The 26,111-nt window shown below is 33.7% G+C and overlaps 1 protein-coding gene across 1 annotated transcript; it reads right to left on the bottom strand.

Annotated features, from left to right (window-relative positions):
* Positions 1-7,386: 7,386 nt before the first annotated feature.
* On the bottom strand, positions 7,387-26,017 carry LOC111003936 (5'-3' exoribonuclease 2 homolog). Its single transcript, XM_045630036.1, has 17 exons — positions 25,814-26,017; positions 25,146-25,385; positions 24,678-24,907; positions 24,395-24,501; positions 24,028-24,186; positions 23,640-23,767; positions 23,223-23,402; positions 22,863-23,054; positions 22,404-22,490; positions 21,692-21,855; positions 20,968-21,136; positions 20,338-20,427; positions 19,900-20,056; positions 19,370-19,565; positions 18,783-18,979; positions 18,233-18,343; positions 7,387-8,501 (listed from the first exon to the last, which is right to left on the bottom strand). Exons 1-17 carry the CDS (start codon positions 25,886-25,888, stop codon positions 8,098-8,100), a joined length of 2,886 nt encoding a protein of 961 aa, XP_045485992.1. The 5' UTR covers positions 25,889-26,017; the 3' UTR covers positions 7,387-8,097.
* Positions 26,018-26,111: the final 94 nt, after the last annotated feature.

Consider the following 26,111-nt stretch of genomic DNA (forward strand, 5'->3'; position numbering starts at 1 on the left):
CTAGGTCGTCTTAATTAATAAATAAAAATTCCGTGTTCCTGAGGTAAATTTATAATTATATTATATAATAATAATAGACGTAACTTTTGTTTCATATTTTATTGTTTTGTGTTATTATAGTTTTAGTGACAAATTAATTGTTTGCAATGTTATAAATGACGAGTCACGGTGGCTCGCAGCTCTACCTGACATCTCATTACCAGCTCGACGAGTCAACGTCAAACCTCAACCCAACGACCACCGACGCTACTACAAAAATGGAAGGTTCTGTATAATATATTATATTTATTCTAGTAACTCACTTTAAGCTGTGGTTTTGAAAATAAATAGGATACTAACTTAAATTTAAAAGAAATTGTTGTAGAAGAAAAACGTAGGTACCATTTTAATGTCGCAATATTGGAATTTCTGCAGTGCGAGGCGAGAGACACTATTTATTATTTGTAAGGTCTTTTTTTGAGAACTTACAAATACGTGTATGCAAAAAATTATAATAGAAAGTATGATATGAAAAATTGTACACAGTAACATACACATTGACATACATATCAATACACACACGTACACATCATTAAGTGAATCCTAGAAGAATTCTTTAACATTCTATAGCAATACTAATATAAACTTTGCTGTGTGCCATTTCAATATTTGTAGCGTCGATGTCGCAATTCCACATAGGTATAAGTCGGAATCGTTATAGCTACTTATAAACTATTAAGTCATGGACAGACATAATATTTATCACTAACGAATCACAATAATAATCAAAAAAGGAAAAAAAATAAAATAAATGTGTAATGTGTGTGTTGTGGTTGTAACTAGGCCTGGCTCTGCAGTATGCAGTGAAGCAGACGTGTTCAGCAGTTAGTTTGCACCTCAGACGCAAAAAAAGAAAAATAATAGTAGAAAATTACAGTATTATAAAGAAGTCTTGGAAGATTTGCGTGTAAAAGTGTATAGTAAATTAAAAAAGTAGAATAAGTGTTACTAAAACTACTATTTATAATTAGATAAGTAAGTAATTTTGGGTGTATGAAATGTAGATTTGGTGGGATTTTTGTTGTTTACGTAGGTAGATGTATTATGATAACTTACCGAGTACCGGTGCTGTCTCCTTTCTATTTCCTTTAATTTTTCAATTTGTTAAAATATATCTACTAATAATTAATATCAAATACTCATATATGTCACCGGTTTTGATTTTGACAATATAAATAAAAACTGATTCAGAAATTGAGTTTTCTTAAACCCGGTTTTTGTGTCGGGACCCTAACCTCGCATGACTCGTAAGATTACAGCACTTCAATAAATATCCTTTATTTTAATCCATTCTTATTCAGTGTTTAATATTTTGACAGGGTTAGACGCCATGACAGGTGGCCCTATTAAACCAGCCTTTGACGACTATAATGTTGTGGTATTTGGTCTTTGTGAGAAACAACTTAGGTACAAGTCAATACATTATGATAAATACTTATTGGAGAAAATTAAAATTGTTAATGACCAGTGGAATTATTCAATTCTGCAATTATTAAAATGATACATTTTCTTAGTTGAAAATTATTGTTGTGCGGGGAATCGAGCTGAGGAGTGTGCATAAAATTAAGCTACGGACAACATTATTAATTAATATGAATCAATATTTCATGTTGGTTTTAATTATAAGTACATTAGGTATTTATCCTTTGTTGTAGTGCTTTACGCAGGTATTAATGTATCATATTCGTTTATTTTCTAAGATGTTCCATATCAGAAAGACATGGGGTTGCCGCATTTCTGCGACTGTTTCAAAAATATTTTCAATACAAACAGGTAAAGGCCAGTTGTGCTAGCACAACAGAGTAGGCACTTTGGTTATTAATATATTAATGTCTATCAAATTATGTTACTAAAACTTGTCATACATATTCCTCTATTATTCTGTTTTATTTTGTATCTGTGTTGAGTGTAGGTACTAAAGCTTTTTTGCGTATATCTATAATTTAGAAAAAGTAACTTCCGGTGCTCATACAAAATGGCGCGCGATCTGACATCGCGTTTAGCGCGCTTTGTGTTGCCCGCTAATGGCACATTTCACAAAACAATGGAGAAATGTACTCGAGACACAAAGCGTATCGTTTGATGTGAATTGTTACTGTGATTTACGAATTCCTTCATGTTATACAATTGTTGAAAGCCTTTGAAGGTAAATGGACTTACATCTGACCTCTCAAGCCATTGTTTCCTTCATTTTATTACACTTTTATTTTACATGTAAATTCTTTAGAATATTGTTAAGTATTGTTTATATACCTACTTTTGATTTTTAACCAAAAAACATTTTACTAAGTTTATATATAGATGAAATAAATGTCATCTTTTTCATATTTCTAATAAAATCCAGGTTTTGTAATCTAAAGTTGTTGTGACATTCAGTCTCTGCAGATATTAGATTAATATTTTTAAGTATAAGAAAATAATAAAATTATACTACTATTAGACACGATTCAAATTACATGCAAATCGCGAAATCCATATATGCCGTCAGATGGCCAATTGTAGTTCAGCGGAAATCTTTTTGTTCCAATAAAATTAAGATTCGACTTTCAACTACTTAGTACTTAGTTACCCTGCTCGAATCTTTAAAAAGTTCATACAAAGTTTATATGGTTAGGTAGTTAAGAAATAAAACTAATCCTTTGTGAAGTTCTGACATTATTATTTATTCCTTAAAATTATGTTTAATATATAGCGTCTATAGCCGTTATTGATTTTTGCTATCCTGTTACCGTTCCAATTGAATAACACGTACCTATCATACATTTTCAAGTGCATGCAAATACATCGTGTCAAGGGTGGTTTGGCCTCACATTAACGTGGACGGAATAAAAAAGCTATATAATAGATTTTACAATGAACGTATAGAAAATAGCGTTCAATAGGTCATTCACTCAAGGACCTGGGGAGATTAGAAAACAATAGATTTTCCAAAATACATAATTTTGCGTCAGATGGCGGTTTGGATTAGAGGTCCGTAATATAAAAAATATATATAGGTACAACAGAAAATACCAAATATCATTTTTTATACAGAACCAGTTCTGGAACTTGGACTGGCTTGCCAACAATTCCACCTGATGTTAAGTGATCTCACTTCTCACACTCGATGAGGCATACCTGTCCAGGAGATCAATCAGATGCCTGTTTTATCGCCGCTTAAATGAAACCATATAGCTTTCTTAAGATGGTTGGATGAAAGTCGGCAAGGAGTTCCACTCGTTTGCTTTTACAAGAAACGACGATCCAAATCATGCAGTGGGGATGTTATCAACGAAGGAGTGAAAGTCCAGCGGGCTTCTAGATGATTTATTGGAAAGGAATAACGAAAGATCAATGCCTGGATTTTGCGTACATAAGGATGGAAGGATGGAAGTTTCACATCAAAAAATAAAATATATTACAAATAATTTTTTTATTTAAAAAAAAAACAGTTGTGTAACTTTGTTAAGGACAGAGAATCAACTGTCTTTCCCGATTCGATTGTATAAGATAGGTGAACATAAGAAATATAGCTGATAAAAGGTATAACAGAACGACAGTCCTTCATTTTTAAATTTGCTAAGATAGGAATCCTTATTTCTTATCTGTTATAGAAATATCACCATGAATAAAAGCATAAATCGTCATATCAACTTCGATCGCGGAACCCTCATAGATTTGCGTCTGTAATTGCGACACACGGCTGAATTTTCGAGATTTTTGGGTCCGCTCGAGTGCTCGAAACGGCCGCGCGAATTAAGAGTAAAAAATAAAATAAAATATTACACTCAACGAGGCGGCCTAGCGTGAATATTACATGGCTTAGTCACGGCTACTTTCACCCGATAAATTAAATATGATCTGCTTTTGAAAATGTATGAACTAGTGGGGTAGTGTGACCTCCATTTTTTGATTTGTTATATTCACACTTTAAAGGATTTGGTTTCATAAAATACTTTCTGTATAAGTTATTTCTGCAATCTTCTATAAAAGATAAGATAAAGTTAACCAAAATTAATATTTACCTAGCAACATTAGTATTAAGTAGTTATTACCCACTTATAATAGTTAGTTGTAGATATGGACATATACATATGTCTTTATATTTTATTTTCTATGTTTAATACAATATTTTACGATTAAGTATTGAAATAAAAATAAATTTAAAATAAGCATAGGTTATTTGATAAACAAACTTAATACTTAATGTTATATTCAAATCAGCATTTCCCTCGTAAATACTGGTTTGAAATATCTATTTTTTAACTCTACCGTTTAACGAAATATTTGATTTACAACTAGATAATAAAAACAAATTTGATAGCTACTTAATGAAGCCGATAAAAGATCATATAAAAACCATTTAAAAACCGGTAGCGGTGAACGTTTCAATGAATCAGCTCACCCTCACTGATAAAATCTAACCAACCGCACGACAAAAGAATTAGTCAAAATAATACAAAAAACTAAAGTTGCACAATAGGTTCCGAAACGCCATGGGTGAAATTGTTACCAAGTGTGGCAACATCTGGCCGAAGGGGAGGAAATGACACTTAAAACGGTCTATCTTTTCCCCCTTTCAAACATTATCAACTGTATCCCACTGATATAAGACTCAAAATTTATTAGCTATCCGGGTGACTTATACCGATACAAATTGATAGCATTGTGTTAACGCCATTACTGTCAAACTGGCAGCCAATCAGAGTACAGCAATGGCTACCAATGGCAGGGACGCGGCTCGCTTCGTGACGTGAATGCCAAATTTGGGCGGGATATAGAACAATTTAGTTTTTTACGCGCTAATTCGGCAGTTATCTGTGAAAGTAAGTTTGTTTTGTTGATTTACGAGTTTCACGATTGTTTGGATGGTCAGTTGGGAGGCAATAAATCTAGTTGTTGAGGTTAAGCTTTTTGTAAGATTAAAAGCATTGAGATAAAGTTATCTATTAATTAGCTACTCATCTTTGTACTCTGTAATCTGTTTTTTCGTAATACTAAGTAAAATTGTAAAGTGAAAAAAATCTTTTCTGTTGTTGTAATGTCAATTATTCCTCTATAAAAGTTACTAGTACCTAACTAAGTAAACATAATACAGACAACTGAGTGATTGAAAATTTCCTTGGAACCTTAAACATATTTAAAAATTAAACATAAAACATGTTTACATATGTATACAAACAAATATTACTATGAAAATTGAATTAGTGATTACGTGCTCTGAAGTTATGCGCAGGATGCTTTTGCGCACTTGTAGGGAAGGGAAGCTGTCATTCTTGGTTACATCCATCCACGGCTTCGGCAGCCATACCTACTAAGGTTCTCAAATTCAGAAACGAAAATAAGAGTTGATATAAACTATGACTGCCGTAGATAAGTCAAAATCCAATTCATTTTCAGTATGGTCTATGACATAAGTAGGAAGTTCTTCACGCTTCCTTAAAATATTAATTAAGCTATAGATTTATAATATATAGCATTATTAACGTACCAAATCTTATTAAAAACTTGATTTTATTTTACTGCTAGTTAAAATCTATTTTCATAACAAGAATCTGAAATGAATATGATAATAGTTTCTGCACTTTGCTAACAATAAAATGAACATAGCTACAAATATATGTTAATTAATGGCGATAGTAAACATTTATTGAAGTTAAATTAAGATTGACGTGATCACCCAATACGTCCCCTTTCCCACAAGTCAAGCACTTTCTCATCAAATTGCTCATTCACACTTGGCAGCGTCCAGTCAGCGCCACTTGAACGTTTATTGCAAAGAAATCAAAACTCCCCTAAGAAGTCATCTGTCAATAGGAATTTGAATTTGGAACACCTAAGAGTCTATCGTCTATGGACAGCGTGCTGGGCGCGCGCTGTGTGACGCCATTCGTGACCACGCGATCGCAGCGTGAGCGACGGCGCCACGCTGGCTGTCCCGCCCTTTCGCTCATTACAAGACTTTGATATTACACGGTGAAATGATCATTCTAGATTTATGGGAAGTGAGCAGAGTGACGGTCGGCGTAATTTGATGGGAATTCGCGATTTCAACTCAACCGCATCAGGTGTTACAATCCGTGAGAAGTTGGGACCACTCTGACTTTCAAATACTCAAAGTTATATAGGATTATTAAAGTTATATACATCTTTAGTTATTTTTCTTATTATTCCTCAAAGTCCGTTGATAAAAGTCAGACTTATTTAAGTTAATTAATATTTTATTTAAATCTGTAAAATAATCTTGTTGCAATTTTATGAAAAAAAAAAAATATTTTGCAAAAGTACATTTTTTAGAGAACTCTTACAAGATACAGCAGGTCAGAGATAAGGCGGGAGCTTACTATCACATTACCTGTATTTTTGAGATGAGACTGGGCCTGCGTGTATTAAATAATCACAATCGGCGTGTTAGGCAGTCGCAATTGCTGGCTTGCCGCAAGCGTGAATTTGTGACTCAGGGAAGCACCATTCACGCGTGTCTTGATCACCCAGAACAATATGTGTGACAGAAATATCTATTAGTTGCACCCTGGCTAAATTCACAAGACTTGCATTATTTATAATAAGTTATAAAAAGGTGTTTGTTAATATTATGTTCTTAGTTTAATTTTCATATTATTAAGTTGTCTATTGTACTTATTAACATACAATGTTAAAGGTAAAGAATTAAATAAATGTTTCTTACACGTTCCAATACTTTTCGTTTCGACCAAGTGTCGATGTAGTATCAAATGTTCAAAGCATTCCAAAAACATTAAATTTAATAAGCCTCAAAACTATTTTTAATTCACATTACCAACATGTTGCCGTCAAATTTCCAATATGGCGTACAAAGCGCGTCTCAAGTGGTGTTTGTTCGCGATCAATAGTTTTATAATTTCTTTTTTTTTACCACAATCGAAGGCTCGAAATTGTGTAGATGAAAGGAAATTAGGGACCCTGCTGGCTGGATGCCACTTGAGAGCTGAATGAACCTAACGGCGACGTTTTTGTCCAGGTACAACTATGCAACGATCATGGCTACTGATTTCATTTTAAACGGTTATAATTCATGCTTAATTGACTTTAATATTCACTGTTTCGTCTAAGAATTGGGAATAAAATTCAATAACTAATAAGCTCTAGAATTCTGGTTAAAAATTACAATAACTACATTTTATATACAAATTACATTAACTTTAGAAAATGCTATTTCTCGAATCATGATCCTACTACAAACAGAAATAAAAACTGTCAAAGTATAGATCTATTTATAATAAATAAACATATTTTTATTTTATGCAAGATTTGTTTATATTTTTTTTTATAACAATATTGCCAAATGTTTCTTCAACTTGAGGAACCAAAAAATAAAAGAAATATATAAAGTAATTCATATTTTATTTCTCTGTACCTAACATAAACTGCATATATGCAAATTTTTTCTATTAAAAAATCTTAATTGTGTCTTTTAAAGTCAAGTCAATGAATACAGACTCATATAGTGTAATAAACAATTACGAAAGAAATTTACATAAAAATAAAGGTATTGTTTGAATACAGGCATTAAATAATATATGTATATCATAATTATATCAACATATGGGATCGTCAATGGCTTAATGGCTATATATTGTAAACGACGTCCAAGACGTCACTATTTCAGTCAGAAACATCTAGAATTTGTTATTCGTAGCAAAATTACAATATTTTTAATTTTCCCGTGAAAAATTTATATGAAACGCAATTTTATATTTGCAATATATGAAATTTATCACCATCAAATTATCATCAGATTATCTAAATATCAAATTAACAGTCGTATTTCACTCAAGATCTCCTAAGATATTCCTGTTATTATCAACATTAACAACAGGAAAATCTGCGATACGTAGAAATAACGTTTGGTTTAAGATTAAGAACGTTAGGAGTATAACTCGGCGTTTTTTCAGTAACAATTTCAATCAGTTAGTTTAAGTATTCAATTCTTGAAACTTCCGTCCATATTTTCTAGTCTTTTTGCCGTGTTTGAGAAAACTTTCTATTTTACGTTCAAGAGTGTAACTAGATCTTAAAATTAATCTATTCTAAAAAACCTCAACGCCAACTAGAATTTCCTTGATACCGATTGGGTCCGTGAGGTCTCCAACCACCCTGATTCTGGTTTCCACCTCTTTGATTCTGGTTTTTCGAGGAATACCCCTGGTTACTGTTATTAAACCTTGGGTTTTGATGGCTTGAGTAACCTTGATTGTTGCCGTACCGATTTTGACTATTGGATCTGTCTTGATGACCAAATCTTTCTTGATTACCGAACCTCTCTTGATTGCCGAACCTCCCTTGATTGCCGGACCTCTCTTGATTACCGAACCTCTCTTGGTTGTCGGACCTCTCTTGATTACCTCTATTTGACTGGTAACCAGATCGGCCGTATCCTGGGTTGTTAAATTCCTGGTGTGGTACATAACCGCCGCGCCGTGGTCCAAACGATTGAGAACGATCTGAAACAATAGTAAAAAAATCTTTACGAACGAGAACGAGACAAGATTCACTTTTGCGATACACAATTTTCAAGACCACTTATCTAATAATTAAATGGTGTACGTAAAGGGCCCTCAATATCATATTTATTTATGCCATATCTTTATTCTTGACTTATGACAAAACCAGAAAAAAATTAACTTCTCATAATTCCTGCCGTTTTCTAATCGTTCCGAGCTGAACTGAGCCAACTACATCCTTAAAAAACTACAGCCGCGAGTGTTTAGGCATATAAAGCCGATTCGTTCTATTTAGCCAAAAGATTTCCCATTGAGCCTTCGTCGCACAATACTGACTACTCGACGGCTTAAAACCGCTTGCAAATCGCGAGCCGCGTGTGAAAGCCCGGAGAGTGTTTAATCGCTCGCTTTGTGCTGCCTCGTGCGAGGATATAACGCTGGAAGATCTTACATTTTGTCTACTTTTGCTGGTATAGAGCTATTTGGAATTGTTACTAATTAAGAATTAAACTAATTGTTGTTAGTTATTTCGACTATGTATTTGCGTGTTGTAAGTGCGTGCTCCTACTTCACCATGCTTTCTGCTGATAGAGTATCTTAAGCAATTTGAAACATATCTTAGTTATTAATTTATTTTATTATTACTTATTACTTAAGATGTCATGTGGAACATGGTATTATGATTGCACGTATACTTATAAACATTGTGTAAAACAAAAACTTGGTGATTGAAAAGAGTGGCGGAGAGTTTATTGCCAGTTCTTCTCTTCCGTTCTACGACCTTGACTTGAGAACTGGCAGTAAATGTAAAATTAAAAGCTTTTCATATATATTTCTTTTTTGATGTCACCTAAAATGAATAAATGATTTTAATACACATTAACACATTGCATTAAAATCGGTTAACTGGTTTTATATGAATGATTCCGGAGGTGACTGTTCTGCATCTGTTAAGGTTTTTAAAGTTATTTGAAAGTCTAAATATCTTTTATACGGTACGATTATGACGTCTTTATTTGACGAACACATTTTAGTTACATCTTAATTTTGCTTGAACTGATATTTCTTTATTGATTAGTATTGCCGATCATGTATTTTATTAAAGATTATTTAATTATTTTGGCGTTCATAACATACACACGATCATATAAATAAAATAATTATTTAACTTAGTCATCTAGACTGCTTTTTACTTCATTACGAATTATAAGTATGATTAGCGAAGTGATTTCCATATGTCAAAATCCATTACCTTATTGATTGACAGTATTTTGTAGCTACTTTGAAATGTCAAACTTTATAGGGAAAAAGTCGTTATATCAATATGACACAAAAGTAGAGTAGCTAATTGTAATTTTACATTAAATGATTTCGCCTATACTTACAGCTGAAATACATAGCGTAATTATTAGAAGGATGTAAGAATATTAAAATAAACGTAACATCTAGTGCCAATGTAGCAAGGACGCCTGAGGGTAAAAGGATTCGACGAACAATCGTCTCGATACACGAGTGTCGAGTGATTAGTACTCCCTCAAAGATTTTTATTCTACCCCTGACTTAGTCTGTGTATAAAAAAGATTTACATATACCCGTATATGTTAACAAAAATTTAACATTTCACCAGTCATTGCTAGTTATTTATTTGTATACGTTCAGTGTTTTCGTATACGAGTGCGTGCTCGGATAAAAGAGAAAAATCAATATGGCCGACATGACTCACTACAGCCTGACCTTATGTCCAGTTTCTACATTCCACTTTCCCCTAGTAATTGCTACTGAAGACAACAATACGTTTTTTATAATGTTAAAAAACAGTTACCCGCCGTATTGCAAATCACAATCACACTTGCTCGCAATTATTTACAATTTATTAATATACTTATACATAATATTAATATAGTATGTAGTATTATTTTCTGTCCGCGATAGAAGTCTGACTTTAACACAGGACTTCTTAGATCGATTATATGCACCAGCCTAAAAAGATGGTAAAATGAACATGGCAAAAAAACTTTATTTTAATTAACAAAATAACATTTCATATTCAAACTTTTCTGATGTCTTTCACGCAAGACACACAATCGTTCATTAAAAACCGGGGTACACACCTAGCGAGAGCGGCTTCATAATTACGGGCTGAGTGCGTAACGAGTTGTCGCCATTAGCTGACATTGTTCTCTTGTAAAATGTATTTCATTTGACACCATCCGAAACGTGCTACGTGACATTATACTGCCGTATACAAAATATAAATTTACTTACTTAGTTCTAAAAGTTTGTCTTTATAACAATTATTTAGTTGTTATTTTAATTAAAGAGTTCAGACACCAGGCGTGTATGTCATAATGTAAAGATATATATAAAATATATACGTATACTATAAAAAAAGTATTATTTATGATGTGGTGTACATAAATACATAAATTTAAAAAAAAGTGAACCTTTAAATACTATAAGACCTATAATTTAGTTTATGATGTTTTTTTTCACCAGAGAGAATGATATAATACGCTTAATGCAGGAAATCAAAACCCAATAAAATAATGATTACAATCAAAATACAGAAAAGAATTTAACGTATCTAATATAAGAATACGAATTTAAATATAGTGCCTTAGCTACGAAAATATAGAAATAAAATGGTTAACGATAAATTTTTATTCGACGCATACGAAGCTATAATTATTTTATTGAAAAACAGCCGTCTAATGACCACAGATCCTTAATTATTCGCTGCCAAAATCATCTAACTTCCAAAAAAAGCACTTGCCAAACGTTATGGCACTATCGGGCATAGCAAAATAATAGTGAAGCTTAATTGTGCCAATATTGAAGCCAAATGGCTTATAAGCATCTTTGGCAAGGTTCTTCAATTAATTTGTCTACAAATACCCTACGCTACATATATAAAAGTGGAGCAATAGAGTATTAAACTGGTGTCCAGGTACAATAAACGCAAAGGAGGAAGATAATTTAGAAGGTGGATAGAACAGATTAAGGAAAGAGCACAACAAAATAAAAAAAAACAAATGGCACAGTGTAGACAGAAATTTTGGGATTAGAGAAAGCAAAAGCCCCAAAAAGGCGCAGATATCTTTCTGAAGGATATCATTGAAATATAAATGTAACGTCAAATACTTTTAATAAACCACTTTTGATATAATTATTACACATATATTTTCTGAATTTAAGCTAAATTTGGTTATATTTAATAACTATAAGACTGGATAATAACTAATTATTTGACGCATTCCTTACTTTAAAAAACTGAAAATTCTAAAATGAATTACTCTACAATCATACCTATGTTTCTCTAAGCTGACCAAGAAATAAACAAACTCGCCACAGTCAAAGCTACAATCCCATTAGCACTATGCCCCATTCCCCACTCCTAGCAAGAGGTCGTATAATTTTGGCACGAACGCATTGCTCTTATTTGCGAGGCTTTCATTCCGTGAATGTGTCGTGTCGGCCTCCATTAGCCGGCTATTATGAGCGCAGACATTTTTTTATTGCGATAGGAGCGAAAATGACTGCAAAATTTGCACTTTACCACGCATAAAGTTTTTTGCTTTTTATATATACATATAATTTAGGTGTTCCAAACTGTATGTGAATTTGAATACATTCAAATTTATACACACATTTTAATAAAATTCTGTTGGCAGTTATAATATAAGCTGATTATTTTTTTGACAAGATATCAAAAAGTACTAAGTTCTAACGACATAATAATTTATAGGACACTTGCATGCCTATTTTTTATATTGATGAATCTGCATGTATCTTTGCAAATAAACAAAAAAACGATTTATTTAATAATAATTGTTTATTATTTATACTTGAAACACACGTAAACTTTACAACAGTGTTGCCCATATAGATTTTAATATACTTATTTTGGGTAGTTTTAAACCTATTTGAATTACAATTATCAAATCTGCCATTGATTTTTATTCAAGGCGATCGCACTGTACATCTTCAACGAAATGAACTAATTTCCTTCTTCTGTCAAAAGCGCGTGGTCGTCATTAAATATGAAACTGTACAAGGTCGTTGTACACACAAAGCAATCAGTGGCTATCAAGGATTCGGCGGCCTCTCGGCGGATTTCTTAGCGGAAAAATAAAAACTCAAACGAGACACGGCACTCGACGGCCGAGGGAGGGAGGTTTTGCTATAATTAGAGACGCGCGTGCTCAAGGGCCGAGACGCCAGCGGGATGCGGCGTTACAACGCCTTGTTATAACGTTCATAAGTCACCTGCCTGTCGATTGATTAAACATAGCTTTAAACTGCAAATACAGCTATATATCTGTTGGTCTTGTATGGTAAAAATTAAACAACAAACCTCGCCAGTGAAGGAATATTTTTAACCAAAAAAATCGATATCATGTGTAGGACAGTGCCATAATATTATACTATAGTGTAACCGACGGGACGACACCGCCTTTTTGGTTTTTTTATTTTGGTATGTAAGTAAGTTAAATTTGGCATGTGTTTGTCCTAATTTTGTTGTACAAAAACAAAAAAAATATCATAGTGCAAAACCTAGGGTTGATAATAGATGGTAAATAAAGAATGTAATTATACATATAAGATACATTTTCATCAGGTAATTTACATAAACAATTTATTTCTTGTAAAATTCTCTTTACTGGATTACTTAGTTAATCATTTAAAACATTATGAAAGAACACGAAGTATTCTTTTTTATATTTATTTTATAAGCAGTGTTGGGGATCAGCGTGCAACTCTCATCCCTGAGGCCCTAAGTTCGATCCCCGGCTGTGCACCAATGGAACTTCCTATTTGCGCATTTAAAATTCGCTCGATCGGGAAGCATCATAAAGAAAACTTTCATTAGACCCGAACGTGCCGACCCGTCGGTGTCGTGTGTCAGGCACATCAGGCTGATAAGCTATTTGCCTCTTAAATTGAAATGATCATAAAACAGATACAGAAATCTGCGACCCAGATCTAAAAAGGTCGTGGCAGCAGTGATTTATTTACTTTTTATAGAACCACAAGCTCCATTACTAAAACCATGTAAAATTAAAATTGTAAAACATACAAAGGAATACATAGCCTTCAGTTTAAATAACGCAACCAGGCTGAAACCACGTGCGGAAACCAGCAATAGACACCCACTCAAAGCCAGAGGGCATGTCTGACATTTGAAACTAAAATTCACGTTTGTAACTAGAAAATTTACATTTTCCGCCAGGTTCTTCGTTTTTATTATATATATGTCCTTGTAAAGTGAACATAACAAGCTCATGTCATATATGCCTGGAACATCTAGGTCTTTGGAGGAGTTAACGGTATTAAAAAAAAATTCTATGGACATCGAATTTGGTAGCTTAAACGCTCATTCTTCAGACATTTGTATTAATTTCTAATGTAACAAACAGTACCTACGTCTAATTATAATGATTTAAAAAATCTTTTTGGCTTTTCCTCGATTAACGCTATTCGTTTTTATAAATGAAATTAATGAAACCGTTTACCAACAGAATGCAATAATTTTCATTAAAATTCAACTTTTAATTTCTATGATGGCCTTCAGTCAGCGTGCTACTTCTAACCTCTGTGGTCGTAGATTCGAACCCCGGCTGTGCGCCAATGGACTTTCTATATGCGCTTAACGAAGAAAAATATCACGAGAATGCTTGCCTTAGACCCAAACATTCGACGGCATGTGACAACTACTTACTTGCTTATTAGATTGACAAATGATCATGAAACAGAAACAGAAAAGGTTGTAGCAAAACAAAATTTATTTATTTAATTTTTATGCCGTTTTAACTCTGGAGCCAACCGAAAACAATCAATGGAAATTCGTCTAAATTGTTTTTAAAACTAAAAGTCAACAGTTCAAGCATCGTTTTTAACAGCTATGACTTATATGTCAAATTCCAAATTCAAATAAGCGTATTCAATTAAGGCCCCGTAGTTTGGGGTATTAATTAGGGCACGTGCCGCCCCCGTGGGGGTATGGGACTATGCGGCTTTCGACCGTAAGCAAAGGGCATAGAGCCTCCGTCAGGGCTAAAAGGAGATTAATTGGGAGTTAACTCGAGAGCTTCGTACATGCTGGTACATTTATTATTGTCTGCGAACTGTTGACGGGAAATGTAAACGCCTTGTCTATGCCTAGGATATTAAAAATCTTTGTGGTTTTATAAATTTACTTTCTATATGAATCTACAGTAATCTATAATATTCAATATCTAATCTGCAGTATTTGTTACTGTCAGTTTTTTTAACGTATAATAAACTGAGTAGGTTAGTATTTTATCAAAGTTTTGCTAAAAGTAGAGTTTCGTAGCCTTTCACTTATTTGTATTAATCTTGTGGATTTCTTATTAAATACATGAAGCTTCTATCTATAAGAGAGATTAGTAGAGGTAAGCAAAATTACTAAAGGGTAAAAAAATATAATTCTTCGCCAATACTTTTAAAACATCTTCCGGTTAAAGCCGTCTTGATCAGATTAGAAAAAAGTAAATAAAATACGCATTAACACACCTATAGCCACCTGGATAAAGGTAAAAAAATCGATAAAAAAATCTCGACACTGTAGCGTAATCCCCTTCAAACGAATAATAGGAAGCACTTGAGCCGATCGACCCGTTATTTAAAAAGTCCCATTGTGCTGGCAACCCTCGATAATTATTATTTTCGTAGTTGGCGACACTGCAACGCACAATGGAGCCCCGCGCGTTTCCTGTTTACCTTTGCGCGCTATTTCACGTCAATGTCAGGCCAATTTAAATTTACTTTGCAGCTTTCAAATGTCATTTAATAATCGCTCGGACATTAGAGCGTTTGTCAATGATGCGTCAACTTGTGCAAAATCCTTTTATTGTCAATGCCTTTATGTATGCCGACATTATACCTATAATTACTGAAGACACCCAATGAAGGTCCGACAAATGACGATAGAAAAGGTTTTTTAATGTTATAGAAGTAAACAAATAAAGCCTTACAGTAATATAAATGAGCCTGCGGTTCAGGAAACTTTATAAGCAAATGAGTGACGTTTAAATCGGTGCCAAATTTGATCTTTTCATAAATATATTACCTCTCATGAGTTAAACAAATGTATTATCAAACGTATTGTAATTTATGTTAACTAAAAAGTTAACATAAATTCTAAATTAAAAAACTACTGTAACATGCATTTGTCGCGCTCCTAAACAAGATTGCTATGGTTACATTAATACAAACCACAGCGGTTTTCTAATGTTACATAATATTGTAATATAGGTACTATATTATTTTGTAAAATAATGGGAAAAAAAAATTTTAACATTGTGCGTTTACTTCTATGTCAATGTTTAATTGGGCTATCCTTACCTTCACTTTGTCGATAAATATATAGTACTATTATCAAAACACAATACAAAAATTAGTAATATTGAACTATATCAGCGTCCTACAAGAGTAATTCATTAATTATAAACCTTAAAAATACTATAATTATTGGCAACACTGCTGACACAAACATTCCTTTTTTGCTCACCACTCATACAGTATGGCTGTATAAAATTGCCTTTTAAACATCGTTAAATTATTAAGAACGCACCAGTTTCTTATGTCTTTTGTTAGTCTAACTGGTGTTCTCAATTCAACAATAGAGAACGCCAATTAGAGCCGAAGCATTGTCTATGATCGGATCTTTGTTCGCGCCACTCGAAACTGCCTGCCATTTTAATTAGGGGCCATTGTTTTAAACGCTCACTCGCGATAGACACGCTTGTCTTTGGATTTTTATGTCGCAATTGTTTTTTGCTTATATTAAAGTTGGCACGTACTGGCTAGTACGACTTTATCAATTATCTGTGTTATTATGATCGGCTGAGAGTATTTCTCATTTCTTCTGTGCAATGAATCAACAATACAGATGACATACAGATGTAAAATCTCTGATGAATAAAGAACACGGCAGAGTCTAAGGTGACTTTTATATGTCATAGGAGGCTCACTTTATGTTAAGTTATATCGTCAATCCCAACGCGAGGGCTCGCGATTGCGTTGCAGGCCTTTTAAGAATTGGTACGCTCTTTTCTTGAAGGAACCTAAGTCGAATTGGTTCGGGAATTCTTCAGTGGGCAGCTGGACGGAAATAGAGGTGGTGAGCGGCAAAAACTGCCTAAAACGCTCAGTTGTGGAGCGACGGACGTTAAGATGATACAGATGAAATTTTGTATTTTCTTATTTGACGTCCGATCATGAAACACGACATTTTTTAAATATATCGTATTGTAAGCAACATGGCACCCACGGAAGTGATCGATCCACAGGCAAGTTTATTAGTTTACTTTCTTTAGTTCCTTCTAGACTACATAAACTTGGTACTGTCAAAATACTAAGTTCGTAAAAACTTAAAACATTACAAGAGCTACAACTATAATAGATCTAAAAAAACTTTATTCACCATCGATCGTAGTAGGAAAATATGTTTATAATTTTGTACTTATTCACAAAGTCTTGATTGTCGAATGTAAAAACACAAGGTTAAATTTAAAAATATTTGTATAGCAATCGAAATTCGGTTTGTTTATGAAAAAGTAATCCCGTGCACACGGCATGAAGGCGGAAGGGAGGACATAATTGGGACACGCGACTCGCACGATTTATTTGCGATTAATGCATTGCTAATATGCACCGAATACTTTTATCGATTTAAACAAACATTTTTCATTAAACCCATTTCTTTGTAACCGACATCCAAAAATGAGGCTATCAGTATATTGTGTGATATTCTAAGATAATCTGTTTACAAGCATGTGTGTTAAATTTTGTATGTTTTTCTAAAAAATTTTATATGATAATTTTATTTCAATCAACTTTAAATAAAACAAGGTATATAGAAATCGGTTAAGTACATAACATATATATTTAAATTACAAGACTAACACGCTGTTTTCAGTGATAAAATACCTGCTATATTTGATAGATTTTTTTATTATAAACGGACAGTCAGTCAAAAGAAGGCACTGTGCCTGACCCATGACTATTAGAAAGAAATATTTGTTTAAAATTCGTCATTTTTTAAGATAAATGATATTAGAATCTATTCGAATAAAAATGTAAAATCAATATCTACGATTCCCGTATTAAAAAGCGTAAATGATATGGAACCTTTATTGTTTTGTATTATTACATCCAGTTTAAATTAATAAGGTGTATTTAGTCCGAATTCCATAACAGTGTAGTTTTAAAGTAAATTTTGTATTAATTTTCTGGGATACAGATACCGGCAAACTTCTTGAGCATTGAACAAGGGAGTGGGGGAAAGTTTGCGCTTCATATCACAGCGCGGGAGAAAAATGTCAACTGATTTACCAATCACTCTCCTTCCGCCTTCCCTCCCAGTGATACCTAAAAATCACTTCTGCGCAGGCAAGCACTTTTGTTTAAGATGTTTGCCGGTACCTGTAAGCTGCTCAACTTCGGTTTGAAGTTGTTTTACAGAACTGTTTTTAGATAATCGTTCCCATAACATGATGAGTGTCATGACAGTGGATAAAGAGAAAGAGGTATATCAAGACTTTGCAGATCTATAGTCTCTGACTATCCCATTGGGATAAGGCTTGTTAATATAGATAAATAATAGTTTTATTTAGCCTTTCGCATCAGTTGCCAGTAAAGATAGTTGTACCAAGTACCAATAATATGAGAGTTCCCTTGAAAGTTCCTATTACAAAAATAATACTCACTATGCTGTGGAGGAGGTACTGATGAGTAGGTGTTATCTCTGGGCAGATGATGTCCCAGCATCCTATGTCCAGCCATCTCCAGATTGGCTACTGTGTGTGACCTTACCATACCTGTGTAAAAAAACCTTGCTATTAATTTTAGATTTATATAAGAAATGGAAATGGCTCGAGAAAAGCCAAGGATTGATGTTTTTCTTATGGTGCTGGAGAAAGGCAGATAGAGGAGAACTCAACTCCGCATACGGACTCTTCTGTCTACCATATGCCGACAACGAACTATATCATATTTCGGCCATACAAAGCGCAGAGGCGATGGGAACATAGATAGCCTGTTCACAAATCAGATGAGTTCCTTACAAACGTTGTGTAAAAAAATTGGCAAATAAAAAGAGCAATGGAGAGTTTTTTTGCCAGTTCTTCTCTTCTGTTCTACGCCCTTGAATTGAGACCTGGCAGTAAATGTAAAATTCGAAGCATTTAAATTATATTTCTTCATTGACATTTACAGGAAGCAATGACCTGAAACGTACATGAATATCGAAATGCTCACCAATTTGCGGCCTCCAGTTGCGATTCTCCTGCTGCGACAGATCCCCTGGTTTTAGTACCCTGGGGGGTTCCGTAGCACCCCGGAGACGGCGAGCAGGGAAGATGAACTCTTCCGGGTAATCTGGGTCTTGGTACCGGACGCATAACACCCGGTTATCCAGGACAGGGGAAAGGCCCACCACGGGAGACGATAGTTGCCTGCAATGGATGAATTAATATTGCTGTATTTATTCAAATTTAACGCTTAAAAATGGTTTGATTTGAATTTTATATAAAACTTTTTTAAGAAAATCGTATTTCAAGAACAAATAGATTGACAACTGATACCAGATTTATGTTTCATAGTTTTGTGTTTCTGTGAGAAGGGGCCTTAGATTGTTTTCTTTTAGTCTGTTGATTTAAGACATACTGACATCTAGTATTGTAAAATTTTCTACATTTTATCATATTGTTTTTTCAACAACGATGTTGGAAATCTTTGATATGGTTAAATCTAAACTAAAAACTATCCATGTCTAACCACACAGATATTAACTTAATATGGCCATGTACAAGGGCCGTGGCCGAAAAAATACTTAAACTACATACCCGCCAATAATGACATTATCAGCACTCAGCAGTACATCACCACGCACACCCTCACTTCTAAAAGGATAGCGCTGATTGCTCTCTATAAGCTTTTTCAACTCCGCCCCAGCCGCCTGGTACAAACCCAGCAAAAACTCATAGCTTTGGTTACCCGTTGATACGTATAGGCGGTCGTGACCGCGAATGTTTCTTTTAACTGTATGGTAAAACAAAAAAAATTATAATGAATTTGACAAATTTCACCCATAAAACATTTTTAAGCTATTGCATAGATTTTATCGTGGGCTCTGAGAGTGGCGACCGAATCAATAAATTCCGTAACGAAAATAACCTAACACACGATGACGTAATATAGGTGTAGTTAATAAATGATGTTATGCAATAGGCTTTACCGCGGCAGTCCCCGAGTGCCACACGTTCTTTTTAGTTTAGATTTTTATATAGAACAGGGCAAATGGGCAGCACCTGATGTTAAGTTAAGTTGCCCATGAACACTCTGCTAATGCCAGTTGGCATAGAATTATACTCACTTTCAGCCTGCGACAGATCCTCGTAATAGGGCTCCAGAGCCTTGAAGAGTCTCGCCTCATCCACGAAAGGCAGCAAGGCGACTCCTTGCCACGCGAACTTCTTCCCGTTCAAGTCTATCTTAAAGTCGATCGGGTAGAAGTCTATTATCGGTGACGACTGTGAAAAAAATTTAAACGTAAATTAAAAAATAATAATGCATCGTCTCATCACTAAGATATTATAAACTATCCTAAATTAAGACTAAGTAATAAGTTGTTTAACTCTAACCATTTTGACTAAAAATGGATATTTAACATAATATGGTGTCCAATAACACTACATACACTATTTTTCACTAACCTCTTTTTTGCATTCTATCTTTGTTTGAATGAACACAAGTATTAAAATACTTCCAGGGCTAATGATAAAGATTTATTTTAAGAAGTCTTTATACGTACCGGATCGCTCATGAGCTTGGCCCACGGCTGAGGCACGTGTTGTGAACTGGCAGCTGGGAACACGCCCATGAGCTGCTCCAGAGGTCGGAACTGAAATTACCGCTTTTATTATTTCAAGATATACTAATATAAAAAATCAAATACTTATATGTAAAAATTTAATTAAGTTAACGATTCCTCAAGACTAACTTTAACTAATAAACCAAACTGTTTTATCCTGAGATCTAGTTTATTAACTAAGTTACTTAAAAAACGAAAAGAACGATTAAAGTATTATTGATTTAGAGGTTTCTTTAAAAAACAAGTTGCGATCCAACCTTTTTAGGTATGGGCCTCAAATTTCTGTATCTGTTTCAAGTTCATTTGTCAATCTAGTAGATAAGTAGGTGATCAGTCTCCCGTGCCTGACATTCCCTGATTTTCTTCCCTTCTCCGCCTAACACCGTTCGAGCGAATGTTAAATGCACACATAAAAAAATTATTGCAAGGACGGAGATCAAACCTACGACCTCAGACATGAAAATCGCCCGCTAAAGCGGCTACGACTAATTATAACATTTCTTTATATGTCAACGAAACCTATGATAAAATTATGTTTTTTTTAACAATGTAATAAATATTTAAACTCACCGGCTTCGTTCCCTTCTCGAATTTGGTACTGAGTCCGCTAATATTGACAAAGTCCGAAGCGAACGGGGCGTAGTGGTACGGGAAGTACCACTTCCATGAAGCGCAGCCCTGGTAGTAGTAGCGAAGCACCCAGCAGAGGCCGCGGACGTATTGTAGCGCTACCCGGTACCTGACCATGGCATATTACTTCACATTTAAAAGGAATGATTCAATCTATAACGTATAATCTGATTTTTAATTCCGTACAATTCTGACGGCTATCATTTTTTGACACGTCAGAAATTGCAAAATTTTTTGGCTGGGCATATTTTTGTTTTATTTGCTAGTTGTAGTTGTTAGGATGTATCCATTTTATTAAGTGCGGTGCTCCACATTAAAAAGGGGGTTTACGGCGAGTGATAATTACGTCCTTTTTATCACAAACAGTAAAAAACGCACAAGTCAAGATAACATTTTAAACAGCCAACTAAAAAATAAAGTAATTAAAGTAATACGAACAGGAAGGAACAATATATCGAATATTGAAATATTTGTTATTTTGAAGTATGCAAAATGAAACAATTACGCTAAAACGAATTTTGAAGTTTTATATTCGAATATATTATATAGTTGAGGAGTGTTTCGAGTTTGTTTATGTATTAGAGGGTGGCATTTGCCTTTAGGATAAAAACCAAGAATATAATAAAATTACCTTCATATAATAATAAACAAAACATTTTCATACCTAAACTCCAAGTTATTCTTGTCCACCTCAAACTTGCTCTCATAGTATCTCTCCTTGAAGCCTTCTTCCCAGAGCCGAACCTCGTCGTGTTTGTCATCGTCATCATCGAGACCGGCCTGGGCGGCACTGCGCTTGCGCGACCGGCCTGACTCTTCTTGTTCCCTCTATAAAAACAGCTTATAAAGCTCCACTGTTCAAGATATTTAAGTTTTTGTGAACATTAAAATGATTTTAATATACTATACTAACTAACAAAAATGTCGCTTATATTTTAACAGTACTAATACATAATATCGAAATGTTAATTGAAGTTATTCTATATTAATTCAATAGATATCTCACAGTAAAGTAATTAAATCAAAGAGTTAATTGAATTGTAGTCATTTAATCCAAGATCGATATTCAATCAAGTCGCTAAAGTTTCAGTTTGGACATATCATTATTTTTTTATATGTATTTTAAGGATCAAAAAGTAATCAGCTGTTGTCGTGGCCGCCATCTTTATTTACATTATCAATCAACACGCTGGCTTTCCATCAGACAGATAGTCAAACGTTTTCGACGCCGCTTTATTTAAATCAAAATGCGAGCGAATGGATCAAATATCGATCTTTAATTAACTGTCTAAATATTCAATTAACACTCTGATGTAACTACTTTACTGCGAGATATAATGTGTCTACTATAATAGTAAATTTGTTTGTCCACTCACATTGGCAACAGCTTGCATTCCCGCTCGACGAATCTCAGCGGCCTCTTGACGCGCGTTTTGTACCGTTTTGGGTCCACCTCCCAGGGCCTGTTTAAATTATTAAATATTGATCCTGAAACCACTTTATGGACACTGCGGTATCTACATTAAAGAACTCCTCATAATAATCATCTAGAATTTACATTTTTAGTAAATGTATTGTGCAATGTGGTTCAATCCAGTAAAACGGTTTCTTTAGCAAGTATCAGGGAATTAAGCGATACAATTTAATACACTCGAAGTAAATAAAAATAATTGATAAATAATAACTTCATTGATGACAAAATTATTATTATCTTATTATATTATTTCTTTCATAATCTTACTATTTAGAGTATTATTTAGCCTAAACTTAAAGCACTTTACTTTAAATTTCCTTTATGAATTAAAATGTTTGCCCATAAAACCATTTCTACATACCGTAGGCGCAAATTGCGTATCCTCAAGCAATTGAAAGTTAATTTTCTGCTGTTTTTTGGCCTTTTCCCGGGCCTTGAAGCTAACTTCATTTTGATGCCGGCGTTTGAAGATCTCGTCTTCGACTCGTCCCAGCTCGTCCATTATAACTTGAACTCTGTCTAGGTTTACATCTCCCGAATCCGTTATCCAGCCCTACAAAGTTGCTTTTGTATTATATAGTATTTAATACTATACATTATATAGTATTTGTACAAAAAATATGCCTAATAACATATTTAAAAACGTTTATATATACAAATACTTCAATTTCCTTAGGTAAAAAAAAATATTCACAAACTACCCTCATTTGAACTACCCTACCTTAGTTTTGTAAACGCACTTCTTATACAAGTTGACAAGTCGATCTACCGCCCCTTCTCTGATCTCAAGGCTGGGTAAATGCGGTAAAAAGTCGTTTCCCACGAAGAAACACATAAACACCCAGTCATCTAAAGCTCGCTCAAAGTCATATGGAAAGGGTAAGTTTGGCATTTGCAATTCCTGCAAAATAAATTTTAATTAAATAAGAATTTTCTGAAAATTGAAAATTAAAAAACAAACAATTGTCTATAAAATTAATGCGACATAGCATATGTCACATTCATTCTGTCTCGCTCTGTCCCCTCTACCCTCTATGGTAAATGATTTGTAACACATATAACATAGAAAACTTGGAGGGTTTTCATGTAACAAGTTTTTACTATTAAAATTCAAGTGGCTTAGAATTGTTTAATTTACCTTTTCTAAATATTCTCTTAGAACATTCAGCCTCACAAATATGAAGCTGTCTTGATTTCCAAATGCTGGATCAGATCTTACTAATGCAGCATCAGGACTACTGCCCGTGCATTCTTTCATTTCATGGCCTGGAAATTTAATAGGTATGAATGAGCACATTTCTCAAAATCCTTTTTTCTAACCAATTATCACAGCGATCAATTGTCAACAAATGTCTTAAATTATTATTATTAAACATATTAAAAGTATTGCATATAGGTGAAAAAGATAAAAAATCAGACACAGAGATCTATCTAAAAATAAAATAATACATTGAAATATAGTAATGAATTGAGAAAGAATAATGTTTCATAAAATTCTGAGCTTTCTGAAATAAAATTAAACTTACCAAGTTGTCCACATACATCACAAGGCCTAGGTTTGTTCGGCTTAAATTCTTCCCTTATGATGGTAAAATTAGGTTCATGTGTTGCCAGTCCTAACATAATAAGGTCAGCATCAGCGCCACATAACACATGCTGTGTGTTTGGATCATGGTCTGGTTGAGCTGTGAAAATATTATTTGAAAATTGCTAAGTATTACATAGATACAGGATTAATAATCATAGTGTACAAAGTATATATTAAACCTGGTGAATAATACTTTTATCGTGAGGCATATGTAAATAAATTCAGAAAAAAGCCTTTACCTATATATTTGTTAACAACATATACTACTTGAGAATGTAAGTTTATATAATAGCTTAATGTATTACCTCTCTGTCTGCGAATGTAGTCCATAATTTTGTGTTCCCCTTCACCGGGGACATTAGCATCAGATAAAATAACTTTGATTCCTTTCCATCCGGGGTCACTGTTTAACCTGGTAAAATGTAATCTTGTTTAATAACATATTGTGCTTTACCTTATTTATTATTTTATAAGCAAAGTGCTCAATCAGAATGTATTATATCTATGGGTCTACCATTTGATTTGCAGCACTAGCTGTCATAGCTTTATTTTTAATTTATTAACTAATTATTATAGATAAAATATTACCTGTCATGAATATAATAATGTAAGCATTTGCTGAGTCTGTCCATGAATGGGGTCCCTGGGGTGATACAGTTTGAGTCAAAATGGGCCTCTTTGGGCCTTTCAGGAGGTAGATAGGCACCCTTAACTTCCAGCTCTGAGCGAATGCGAGCTATTTCTTCAATTTTTTCTTGCGTTTCCTTTGAAGCTCTGAACCTACGGGACCTTTGCTGGTTCATTTTAGCCCTTGGTGCCTTAAATAACAAACATAATTTTATTAAAAATTCATAAATAACATGATATATTTTTGCTGTAGTATTAATGTTTATCATGCCATCATAGTTATTATATTAAGTTAATAAAAATAAGGTATAAATCATATAGATGCAATAATGCCCAATTATACAAAGTGTGACTATGAGACAAACAACAATTAATTATAAATACAAATTATCAACAATTTATGATGTCATAAATATAAATACAACTTACAACACCATCAATAGCCATGTACAAAACCTTCCTAGGTCGTACAATACGAAAAAGGCGGTCAATACATTCAAAAATTGCTACCATCATCTCATCTTCATCTTTAGGGGGAGGCTTATCTTCGGGATGGGTACAAGGATGAATAATACCATTCATATCCAAGTAAAGGTTGTCAAACTCCAAACCATTTGGGTTTGGAAGTGATGAGTCCACATAGACTAACTGGCCATCTACATCGACTGGCTAAAAATAAAAGATTAGATAAATATCTGAAGCAAGCTCTATCAGAGTAACTTATTTAGATACTAATGAGCAAGATAATTCACAGTAAAAGTTCAGTATTTACATTTATATCTTAAGCACTAAGCTCATTTTAGTTATCAAACAATTATTCAAACACACAAATAAATTCAACTGTCATAAAGTACTAGAAGAATTTATATGAATCAAATAGATAGCACTTTAATTCAATGTTAGCATTAGCTTGATAGACGAATCTAGACATCAATTATTACAATATTATACGCCTTAAGGCTTTTATTTTATATGTTTAAGGTCTTTTAATAATATAGCAGCTACCATTAAGATAAAAGCATCATTCGAATCAACGCAATTGTAGCGAATATAAATAATAAGTTTTATTATGTTTATAGGTTATATATATTCCTTACCCTCTGTTCAATACATTCGACAATAACACTAGGATATTTGCGGCTAAGCCATCGAAAGAATGCTGGAACTCCCATTCTGTATACTTGGTTTCACTAGAATAATTTGAAATTCTGGTAAATAAACTTGAATTGAATTGTCACGTATTCAACACAAACAAATCGACGCAGGTGCCATGGTTAGTAACCACTAACTTGGTACTATATATCATATTATAGTATATACTCTATTGACCTATGGTATAATCCACAGATCAAGCAAATGTTTATAACATTAATGTGACCAATGTGACCACCTACC

The sequence above is a fragment of the Pieris rapae genome, chromosome 11 (genome assembly GCF_905147795.1).
Source record: "Pieris rapae chromosome 11, ilPieRapa1.1, whole genome shotgun sequence".
NCBI classification, from domain to species: domain Eukaryota; kingdom Metazoa; phylum Arthropoda; class Insecta; order Lepidoptera; family Pieridae; genus Pieris; species Pieris rapae.